An 11,705-nucleotide genomic window follows, 5' to 3' on the forward strand; every position below is an offset into this window, starting at 1 on the left:
GGGTAGCTCTATTTTCAACTTTTTGAGGAACCTCCATGCTGTTTTCCAGAGTGGCTGCACCAGCTTGCATTCCCACCAACAGTGTAGGAGGGTTCCCCTTTCTCCGCATCCTCGCCAGCATCTGTGGTTTCCAAACTTGTTAATTTTAGCCGTTCTGACTGGTGTGAGGTGGTATCTCGTTGTGGGTTTGATTAGTATTTCCCTGATGCCGAGTGATGTGGAGCACCTTTTAAATGTGTCTGTTGGCCATCTGGATGTCTTCTTTGCAGAAATTTCTGTTCATGTCTTCAGTGCGCATCTGTTCTTAATGCGAATGTTGGCCCGCCATACAAATGGTTTTCTCGCTCTGTGTTTGGAGTTGTTCTATGTCGGTACTTTGGCCGGACCCTTTCTTATCAGCCACGTTGTGTGCCACCCTGCGATGTTCCAGAAGTCAAGTCGTCTTCTACTCGTGGACACTTGGGTGCTTGTCCTTCTTCTGCTACTTCTTGTGCTGCTTTGAGTTTAGCCTCTTGTCCAAAATACAAGTTCTTGACAGTGTGGGGGTAAGGTCTCTGTTTCTGTCTTTCTGGCCCCTCTCATGGCTGTGCAGTGACTTCCTTCTGTCTGGATTCCTGCCTCAGGCTTTACCTGGTGCGGGCTCCGGGTCTCCCATCAGCACTGTAATTGTGAGGCGACAGCAAGGGGCACCCCCTGAGGCATTCAGAATGGACTCGTTATCCCAAACCATCAGGCTGCTGCCTCCAATCCATTTCTCTTTGTGAAATGAAAGTAGCGTAGCTTCATGTTTTGCTGTACATATGTGCCGTATCCCTTAATTCCAGCACAATTACAAACATACAAATCGTGTAGGGGTATGTGTGTGATCATTGCAGCGCAAAAGTTCTCATTGACATCCAGATGGCATTTTACGTACGAGTATGTGTGTGGCGTCAGTGTCGTTATCTCAAAATAACATCCGTGGAGTTCCTTCGGCGGGTAAAGGCTGAAAGGAGCCAACTTCCTATCCTGTCCATTTTTTTTTAATCACCAGGGCTGGATGAGGCTCAGTGGAGTCCCCAAGTCCAGCCGTGTGTGTGTGTGTGTGTGTGTGTGTGTGTGCACGTGCGCGTGCACGAGCACAGGGGTGCAGGGTAGAAGCAGGTCCACTGGTGGCCAGCAAGAGAGGCTGCCATCCCCAGACACTAAGCCCGTCCCAGCACCTGCTCCAGGGTGCCACGGTGGCATGGTGACCTCCCCAGCTCTCGGAGCATAAGAGGGGTCGTTTCCGAGGAAGGTCTGACGACAACAGCTCTCCCAGAGGAGGGGCAGGAACGGGGAGGCCACAGGCAACAGCCGGCCCTGGGTGGTGGCCCTGAGCACCGGGGCCCTGACGCATCCCAGCCCACGGTCAGACTTTCTCCAGGTGCTGTCCAAAGGCCAGCTCTCAACCTGGCGCATGTCATGTAAAGACACCATCGTATCTGCGATGCAAACGTTGGGTGTTTTTCCTTCCCTACAGAGTTGGTAGGGAACCCGGAGCTGGGAGTTTCTGTTCCGCCCCGCTGAGCAGGACGGCCCCGCTCCCGTCTACATGCAAACTCTGGCAGGGACCCAGGCCCCTATAAATAAGCATCCGGGCTGCTCCAGGAAGGCCGGGCTTCCTCATTTTTTTTTTTTTTTTAAGTGGAATTTGCAACAGCTTCTGCCCAAAACATTTGTGTCCAAGGCCCTCTCATCTCCGAGGTGTCCTGTACGATGACCATGTGGAGGTTCTGGAATCCTTCCCACGGCAGCTGGGTCACAGGACGAGCCTTACGGGGCCAGCCTGTTGAAGAATAGAAACAATTATCTCCCTTCTGTGACCTCCCATTTCGTATTTAGATGGGAGTCGTCATGGTGCCCTTTCTGAGGACCGAGCAGGAAGCTCCTTTCGGTTCTGGCCAAACAGCTTATTAGCAATGGAATAGCTTCCTTAGTAAGTTCTGGAAGCCCAGGGCACAGGGGCCAGCTGGGGCCCAGGAATACATCTCGGACACCACTCGATCCCCAGACTCTGACGGGCCTTCCCTCCCCACAGACGGACTCTCAGCATAGGCTTACGACGAGAGTGCCAGAGAGGAAACACAGAACGGGCCACACCGACATCTGTGACACTAGCCCGGGAATCAGGACAGAGGTCCCAGAGTGGAGCAGCTCGGTGCTGCTCAGAGGGGGCCGTGGACCCGGTGTGGGAACCAGCTGTAACCATCTACCAATGAGATAAGCAGCTTGAGCTCAGAACGCAGATCTGCTGTGTCACAGAGCACACATCCGAGTGAGGCTGACCCGTTTTTTTGGCACAAAGACTCTCTCAAGGGAACGGTGTGTCCGTCCACCTTCCGGCCTGTGCGCCCACGTGTCGTGGATGACCACCTTGAGCAGTTTCGTGTAGCAGCTGTGGATGGTCCTGAAACCACCCCTGGTACAAGATAGTGTAGAAGAAACATCACAAACCGATAGGGAAGAGAAGGTTTGCGCTCCGAATTAGGTTTGGAAAATTGGCCGTGTAATGTTCCTGCACTTCAAGATTCTATTTATTTATTGGAGAGAGAGAGAGAGAGAACAGGGGGAGGGGATGGGGGAGAGGGAGAAGCAGGGTCCCTGCTGATCAGGGAGCCCGATGCAGGACTCGATCCCAGGACCCCAGGATCATGACCTGAGCCGAAGGCAGACACTTACCTGACTGAGCCACCCAGGCGCCCCAATGCTCCCTCACTTCACGCACAAAATGAAACAAGTCTGGGTTCAAAAGTGAAACGGGGAACAAAATGTAGCCTTCAAAAGAAACCAGAAGAGAAATCGTGAACCCATCTCACAGTGTGGGAAAACTTGCTTTCGAAATGTCTTTTCAAATGACCAAAATAATAAATGTTTTTTGCAGAGAGTTTATAAAGCTTTAAGAGGAAGAATCACCTATGATTCCGTCTCCTGAGTAGAATCACCGATGCCCTTCTGCTTTCTTCTCTCCGACCTTTTACCCGTTCGTAGAAATATTTAATAAAACTAGGGTCACATGATGCCTGCTACTGCATATCCTCCTTTTCCGTGAAATTCACTATTATTTTAAAATAACGAAACAAAAGGAATACAAAACTACATATACAGCATGATCTTGGTGGTAGTGGTTCAGTTTGGTGGGGTTGCGTTATACACTGTTCATTAAATGCATTACTGTTCTTCAGAATCCGAAGTTTAGGGGCACCTGGGTGGCTCAGTCAGTTAAGCGTCTGGCTCTTGATTTCAGCTCAGGTCATGATCTCGGGGTCGTGGGGCCGAGCCCATGTGGAATCTGCGGGAGATTCTCTCTCTCCCTCCGCCTCTCTCTCTGCTCTCTCTCTCTCAAAATAAATAATTAAAATCTTTTGAAAAAAAAAATCAGAAGTTTAAAAAATGCTATGCAGGTGAACGTGATTTTCTTCTCTCTAGTTTGACCTTTTATAAATTGTCTGCAAGGAGCATGCATTACTTTTGCCCTCAAGGAAAAGAAAACGTTGTCAGTCCCAGCCCCAGTGTTCCAGGCACTGGCCTTGGTTGGGATTTGGTCCCTCCGTCTTGCAGTTGGCCTCAGACCACCCGTGAGGCGTGGGCCCCTCCCTCAAATGCATCTCCTGGGCTCAGGGGGGAGGGGTGCAGGGCCACCACCATCCCCTCTCTCCCACCCCTGGAAAAGCCATTCACAAGATGAAGGCCATGCACCGGCCATGGCTCTGCCCCAGCCTGGGCACGCCGCCACGTTCACTGCCAGCCCCGGCCTAGGGCCCTCCTCTGGGAGGATGAGGAGGCAGGGGCATGTGTCCACGGTTTTCTGATGGGTGTATTTCCTGCACATTTTGGGGTCATCTCTTGTGCTCATGGGATCAGCGGAGGCTTTGCAGTCAAAACATTCCCTGCGAGCAGCCCCGTGGCTGAAGTCCCCTGGAGTTCCCGTACAGCCTTGTGGATGCTGAGTACGGCCGCCTCAGCTTGGGGGCTGCAGCATGAAACACTGTAGGACACAAGGCTCTTGGGGGTTTCCTTCCTCACTGCTGCCTCACATTTGATCCATCCTGAGCCAAGGCCATTGGCAGCCCCTCTTGAGAAGAAGCGTAGTGTGAAGGCTGAGATCCTTGCTGTTCCCGGCATGTTGGCACCCGTGATTGTGAGTGAAAGGACCAGCTAGGAGGCCCTCGCAGACCACAAGTCTTCATAGGCAGGAAAGGAAGTGAGCGTGGCTCGTTATTTTGGGAGCCACTCTCAGGAGCACAAAGACGTGCCTTCATCAGCAGAACTGCAGAGACCAAGGAAAATCAGCAGCCTTGCTTTTTCCGAGTCTCACTTGGTTTTTATTTTTAAAGATTTTTTAAGATTTTTAAAGATTTTATTTATTTATTTGAGAGAGAGAGAGAGGGAGGGAAAGCACAGAGGGAGAGGGAGAAGGAGAGGGAGAAGCAGGCTCCCCGCTAAGCAGGGAGCCCGAGGCGGGACTTGATTCCAGGACCCAGGGATCATGACCCGAGCCAAAGGCAGACGCTTAGCCAGCTGAGCCACCCAGGTGTCCCCCCTAAATGCACACTTTAGAACCAAGTGTCCATCCATCTCTACAGCTCTGGGTACTGTTTAAATGGGGAGGGGGTACCCCTAAGCCCAGATGATAAGCCAGGCCAACGTAAGTGGGGGCCCCCAGTAGGCTGTGTAAAGCCGAGGTGCAGCCTCCCCGGGCAGCTCCAAGCCAGGCTGCATTGGGGCAAAAGCTGTGTACTCTGCTCCCATGAGCCTCGTGTGTGCCCTCACCGACTGTGCCTTGATGTTGCAGGCCTGGCGCAGGTTCCTGGGAAGCTGTGTGCCCACTACGCCTGGGATGCCGGTGTGCTGCTGCAGGCCTGGCCGGCTGTGGACCCGCAGTTCCTTCAGCAGCCGGATGTGGTGGAGATGGCCGTCCTGGTGAGTGTCCCCCACAGCCAGGTGGTCAGGCCTTTCTAGCCCACCCGGCCTGACTCGGCCAGACCATTCCCCGCCTGTCTTACGCTCGTACATTTCGGCTTTGAGGGGTCACCACGCACTGCGAGTCTGTGACATAACCCTGCCCCACATCAGAAGTTCGGATCGCCTTGCCCTCTTCCCTCAGCGTTCCAGTCTCCTCCTCAGCTCTTGCTTCGTTTAGGGAGGAGGGGGATGGTGAGTGGTTGGCGGAGAGGGAACACCTCACTGGGAAAGCTATTTCAGAACAGCTCCAGAATGTTCCTTTTTTTTCTTTAATTTCTTTCTTTCTTTCTTTTTTTTGGTAAATTACGTCATTACAGATGCATAAAAGTAGTTTTATATTCCAACCTTTTACAGAGCACATAACTCAGATAGTTTATCCTTTATGTAATTTTTACATCTTTAATGTGTTTACTCTGAAACACATTATCAGGAATTTTTAATGCTGACGTGTCTGAAGAGGGAAAGGGAAACGGGGCCCTCTTGGCCCATCTCTGAACCACACGTGGGGCCAGGCCCTTCACATCCAAGATTTCATTGAACTCTTACCACTCGGTCAGGTAGGAGTTTCCCTTCTCATTGATTTCACTTGAGAAATTTGGCTTGGAGAAGTTGGTCGCTGGTCCTGAGGTGATTTGCTCATTGGTCAGTAATGATCACGTGACCTGCTGTGCATCAGGCACGGTGCCAGGCTCTGGTGGGTACAAAGATCAAACAGGACAGATAGCCTCCCTGCCCTGATGGCGCCGAAAGCCGAGTGGGAGAGAGGGAAAAGGTAATAAAAATAAATAAATAAAATTAATAATAATAATAATTAATAAATAATAATAATAAATAAAATAAATAATAAAAATAAATAAATAAAAAGGAAAGAAAAATAAAAGCCGAGTGGGAGAGGGAAAAGGAAAGAAAAATAAATAAAACCACTGCAAATGGTGAAAAGGGCCAGGACCACACCACCCAGGAGCTGAGGGTGAGCCCAGCCTCACAGGGGCCCAGTCGGCCAGTCCCCAGCTCTTCTGCCTCTGTGCAAACCCTGGGCCCAGGCTGCAGGTTGGTGTTTAGAAAGACGGCTCCACGCGGAGACCCGGACCCTTCCCAGCCGCTTTCTCTCCACACCACCTCCCCTGACACCTCGTTCCCCCACTGCAACCCCACTTTGCTCCCCCCAAGGAGGGGAGGACGTGGGCCTGCCCCGGTAGGCTCCTTCCCCAAAGCTTCAAAACCAAAAATAGCCTGGTGACACAGAGAAGTTTCTTTACCTTAAATAACGTTTATAAGAAATGATCTCGGGTGCCCCTGAGAACTCGTCCTCAGCGTGAGGAAGTGCTAACTTGAGAAAACGAAGTTGGAGCCTATCAAATACCGTTCTGCTTTAGTCGCTGCAGAAAAGACATCTCGTTCTGGTTGTCGGTAAAATGGTTTCAGATTATCGTGGAAATGAAAACCCGAAGTTTAGGCTGTGAGTAGGATGCCCTGCGGGTTCCCCCATGGGGAGAACCTCTAGCTCGGGGCACCGTGCCCCGTGGCGGAACTTCCGTGGCGGCCTGTGTTCTGTGTCCATGTGATCTCGGTTGGTGCCCTGGGCAGAAATAGCAGGTGTGGTGACAGTATGGTGTCATTCCGCGTGGTTCGGGTTGCCATGTCCGTGTTCTCTGTGCCCGTGGTATGCAGGGCTGGGCCCAGCCCTGGGGGTCCCCAGCTCAGAGGCGCTGCCTCAGCATTGACCAGCTCAGTGCCCAGGAGGGACGGTGTAAAGGGCTCATGATGGGCACACGCACGGGCAGTTTCTGTAACTTTCAGGTTAAGGCATGGAGCTTGGGAATGAGACTGTCCTGCTTGGAAGTCTCCCATTTTACAAGATACTTTTGTAGGCCTCTGTTTCCTCAGTGATGAAAGGAGGCAAGCACTGCGCCCAGCTCTGCCTGTTGTGGAAAGAATTAGATCAGACGTTGCCAGGAGCTGCTTGGCCTGCTTCTGGACGCTCTAATGACAAAACCCACGAACAAGCAGTGAGTGCCGACTAAGGGCCAGGCACTGCCCTAAGAACTTTTCCAGATACTGACTCGTTGACCCCGCACCACAGCCCTGGGAGTGGGCTGGGTTACCCATGTCACAGACGAGGCAGCTGTGTGACCAAGTCCGTTTTACAGGTGAGGGAAGGGCGGCAGAAGGGGGCCCAAGCCCCGGGGGAGATGGCAGGGTCCCCAGCTACTAGTGTGGACATCTCTGCTTCTGGAAGTCGGGGCCATTACCGCAAGGGGGTGTGGGGCCTGGGCTCGAGGAGCAGTGTTTCCCTGGTGGGAGGATGCCTGATCAGCAGAAGCAAAGGCAGGGAAAGCCCTCAGTGATGCTAGGACTGGGAGCCATGGAGAGGGGAGCATAGGCCATTGGGGAGAAGGCCAGGCTCCACCCCTGAGAGGGTTGGGGGACTGGCAGGGCATCTGACCAGGGAGAGGAGAGGACCCAGGCGGTCATCCATCCCATCTCCACCACTGGCTGGGTGAAGTGTCTTCACCTTGTGTGCCTCGGCTTCCCCGTCTATAAAATGGGCACAGAGCCGTCATGCCTGTCCCTCACAGGCTTGTGGGAGGAGAAACAGGTTGGCTCGGGTGGATCAAGTGGCTCAGACCCGGGCACGAAGTGAGAGCTAAGTCAGCGGGAGCTTTCATTGTCCACAGCTGTCACAGGGCTGCCCCTTGTGTCACTGGGTGGCCATGGTTGGGGCGGGGGCAGTGCTCTCTGCCAGCGGCCCATCAGGCAGCATTTGGAAAAGTCTGGGAGAACAGTACTGAGGCCTTGGCCCGACGCTGTGAGTAATGAGAGGAGGTGGCAGAGATGGAAGCTTGCAGGGCCACCAGATGGGGACTGGAAGACTTCTCTCAAGTCAGATGGCCACTATCTGAGGTGATTTGAAAGAGCTGCTTTCCCTTTAGGCCCCTGAAGGCCAAGTCCAGTGTGGAATCCCACCTGGGCTTCGGTTGTCCATTTAACTGGTGCCTCGTGCCCGGAGATGCAGCATGATGGGGACCCACTCGCTCTGAGGGGCCTGCCCTGAGTAAGGCAACTTGGGGGAGTCCCAGGAGCCAGAAGCCAGGAGAGGGTCCCCGGGGCCACGTGGGAAGGCCTGCTGGGCTCCCTGGACATATCCCGAGGCCACAAGCCCCACCCCTGCCCCAGCTGGGGTCAGGAATGACTCCGCTCCCTGGACAGGTCTCCCCAGCGACAGCTGAAGGTCAGCCCCCAGGCTCCAGGGAAGCACTGTGTCTAGAAGTATTTAGGATCATGGTGCTAAGGCCGTGTACGGAAGAGGACACCCCACACTGGCTCCTTCCATCGTGGCCGGGAGTCCCGAGGGATACGGGCGCGTAAGGCCTAGTCAGCTGGTCCCTTCAGACAGGTTTTCTCCCTCAGTGATCCAGAGGATTCCATCCTTAAAGAAGAGAAAACTGAAGTCTAGGCCTGAGGGTCTGCACAAGAGCATGTGTTCTCTCCTCCGACGCCCAGAGGAGCCCTTGCCCTGGGCCCCTCTTCCCCGACTGAGAACCGAGAGCCCAAGCTGAAGCCGCGACTCGGGAACAAGCACCAGTTCTAAGAATGCCGTGTTTGGGGCCCCCGGGACTTCACGAAGAGCACGGCTTTGGTGTGACAAGACAGGAGGTCTTGAGGTCTTGGTCAAAGCCAGCACGTGGTCCTGAAAGAAGGCAGCTTCTGTTGGCTTAGAAACAAGATGGTGGGGGGCGGTGGCACTGTCCTTTGAACAGCAGCCCTAGTCCCACAGCTCTAGGACACCAAAACCCTGCATCCGAGAGACTCGGACTTTTTTAGGAGAACCATTTTCTAGAATATTTCAGGACACAACATGTTGACATCTTTGGGGCTCCCACCCAGCGATGTAAGTTGATGCAACCAAGAAAAATGCCACTAAGTTCTCCGTGCATCTGAGAAAATGGAGTGGGTGATGAGGGACACCTGATAGGCTTCGGTTGAAACCTGAGAAGTTATTGCTGGTAACTTTTCATTATACGGTGACTGTATTTTCCCAGTTAAAAACAAAAAACAGAAAACAACAACAAAAAAAAAACCAGGGGCGTTAGTGAAAGAGTTCTTAGGGGAGCGGTGGGATGGAGGATTTGAAGCATGGAGGTTCAGAAGCCGTGTGGGCCCTGAGAGCTCCTTCCCCAGCGTGTCCTTATTGACCGGTGCTCAGAACAGCCACTGATGTCAGCAGCTGGACCCACCTGTTCTCAGCAAGGCTGAGTTAAAGTGATGTGGGTCCAGTTTCCCTGTCCCCAGGCTCGGGTCCCACACCAGACTCACACCGTTCTGGAACCAGGCCTGTGGCAGGGAGTTTACCTGCCTTCCCCAGGAGCTGGTGCCCCGCCAAGACCTAGATAAAATCTTCAGTGACACTCGCTGTGCGCAAAACTTAGAGTCGATCCCCAGTGACACAACCATCCCTCTGCCCCCTGGAAGCCGCTGAGGATTTTGACCTGATTTCCAGCACAGCTGGGACAGAGCGCACTCCAGGTGTGGTGCCCACACACATGCACTCCGTGCCGGGGCGCCCCCATCCTCTCTCTCCCAGTCTGGGGTCTTCAGGCATTACTCCTATCATCGCTGCCCTCTGTCCTCTGGGGAAGCTGGTGCCGCATCTTCCTGGGGGCCACCTGTCACCCTCAGGATGCTGCTCATCATTTGTCTCGATTTTCTCCTTCTCAGATCAACAACAAACACCACGGCAAGATCCCGGTGCCCCAGGGTGTTGCGCAGGACCAGGACAAAGTCCGTGAGCTCGTCCTCCAAAGCGAGCTGGGTGCCAGGCTCTTGCAGGGGCGAAGCATTAAGAAGGCTTTCCTGTCCCCCAGAACAGCCCTCATCAACTTCCTGGTGCAGGACTGACTGCAGGGGGCGCCCCTGAGGAAGGAGGCCTGTGCGGGCCCAGGGCGGGGCAGCCACTGACATCCTGAATGTTTACCTCCGCGCTCTGCTGGTCAGGCTTGGGCGGTGAGCCTGTGCGGTGGGGCCCGGTGCAGGGGTGAGGGTGGGTGTGGGCAGAGGATCGGAGACTGAGGACTTGGGCAGCCGCAGCAGCTGGAGGAAGCCACCAGAGGAACTGCTGGGTGTTTCCTGGGTGTCTGCAGGAAGGCGAGAAGAGAAGCAAGTGAGAATGCACGTGGCAAGCAGCCTGGGAGCTCTGACTCCTAGAAATTGCACACTCCAGGGACATGACGGTAAACTGAGGACCCACAGGCACGGGAGCAGCGAGGACAGCCAGTGTTGGACAGGTGAAGGCCTGGGCATCGTATCAGATGGTCCCCTCGCTTTCCGGCTAGACGGAGGAGCCATGGGGGTCATGTCCAAATATTCAAGATGGTCTGCAGAAGCTGCTTTGCACCCGAAGGCAGGCGGGGCGGGTCCCTCCGCAGTTGTCCCCACTGCCGGGCCAGCTCTGTTGCCAGCTCCCGGTGAAGCACCACCTCCACCCTCCGCCAGGGTGTTAGATGTGCTGCGTGGTGTAGCAGAAGCACGTCGGTTCTGAGCTCAGCTGGAACCCGGCCCAGGGCGCACCGCAGCCCCACGGGGAGTCTGCTCATATGTGCCCCAGATGGCCGCGCCGTTGACGTAGGCCCCCATGCCGGGTATTAGCATGAGCTCGCTCGCCATGGGCCAGTGGGCCAGAAGCACCGGGTACCGCCTCCATGTTCAGGCTGCTGCTGCCTGGCTGCCCAGGAGGTGGCTAGGAACAGACCCCCGTTGTGGGTACATTACAGTAATCCGGTTTTCTATGAAGTCAGCAGTTAGGTGCCCTTCTCAGAACCGGCCTGAGCCACTGATTCATACTTAATGGGCCAGTGGGAGAGAATCCAGCCATTCTGTGCCACTGAAAACCTCTATTTGTTTTCTGATGCCGTTTTTCTGAAAAGTAGCCTCAGATGTGGCTGTAGTCAGGCAGCTAACAGATTACCTTTTTTATTGCAATAAAATGCGTGTCATGTATGACTTGGGGACAGAGGTGTGTGATCTTGGACTGGCCGCCATATTTCCTATTCTGGGAGTTAATCGGGAGCAGATCGAGGGGTTTCATTATCATCAGAAGCATTGGCCATGTGCCTGGCTCCACACGGAAAGTTCCAAAGTGAGGTGTGGGGGGACTGACTCAAGTCCCTTTTGTGGTAGACAAAAACCTGGTCCAGGCTCATTAGCCGCAGTGGTTAAGTTACTGGTTCCCAGATGTCGTTCAACTTGATGCTGTGCCCGGTCCCCATGCCCCAATATTCTGATGTAATGGATCTTAGGTGTGCTTGGGCATCAGGGACCCATAAAAGCCGCACGGGTGATTCTAACGGGCAGCACAGTTCCAAAACCACTGGGTTACTTGATGGATCTGAACCATAATGTCGAGTCCCTCCTCTCCCTCTCTTCCGCTTCACTGGGATGAGTCTGGTGTGGGACCCAAGCCTGAAGGAGCAGAGCTGGGAAAGACCAGACCTGGAGTGGAAGGCAGGGGCCAGAATTTTCCAGCAGGTATTCAAGATGCTCCCAGAGGCCACGTGGGTATACATACCCTATTCCACCTGTGAATTTGATCTAAGCAAGTAGATGCGGAAATTTGATACAGGGAGGGAGCCTTGAGTGTTTCTCCTCTGTTGTCCTGTTTTCTTCCTAAACTAAGCTGAGTGGCCTTGAACCCATCAACAGGATAGGGCAGGGAGCCCTTTATC

General features: G+C 53.9%; 1 protein-coding gene across 2 annotated transcripts in view; it reads left to right on the plus strand.

Annotated features, from left to right (window-relative positions):
- LARS2 (leucyl-tRNA synthetase 2, mitochondrial) overlaps positions 1-10,656 on the plus strand; it is a 148,128-nt gene extending 137,472 nt beyond the window's left edge. For both annotated transcript variants that reach the window (XM_032867828.1, XM_032867827.1), the window contains exons 20-22: positions 4,814-4,941; positions 9,703-9,909; positions 10,125-10,656. In XM_032867828.1, coding sequence (XP_032723719.1) covers positions 4,814-4,941; positions 9,703-9,882 — 308 coding nt within the window. In that variant the 3' untranslated portion in view covers positions 9,883-9,909; positions 10,125-10,656. The remainder of the gene's footprint in view (positions 1-4,813; positions 4,942-9,702; positions 9,910-10,124) is intronic.
- The last annotated feature ends 1,049 nt before the right edge of the window (positions 10,657-11,705 follow it).

This window comes from Lontra canadensis, unplaced genomic scaffold (genome assembly GCF_010015895.1).
Source record: "Lontra canadensis isolate GAN:19392208 unplaced genomic scaffold, GSC_riverotter_1.0 scaffold35, whole genome shotgun sequence".
In the NCBI taxonomy this organism is placed as follows: Eukaryota; Metazoa; Chordata; class Mammalia; order Carnivora; family Mustelidae; genus Lontra; species Lontra canadensis.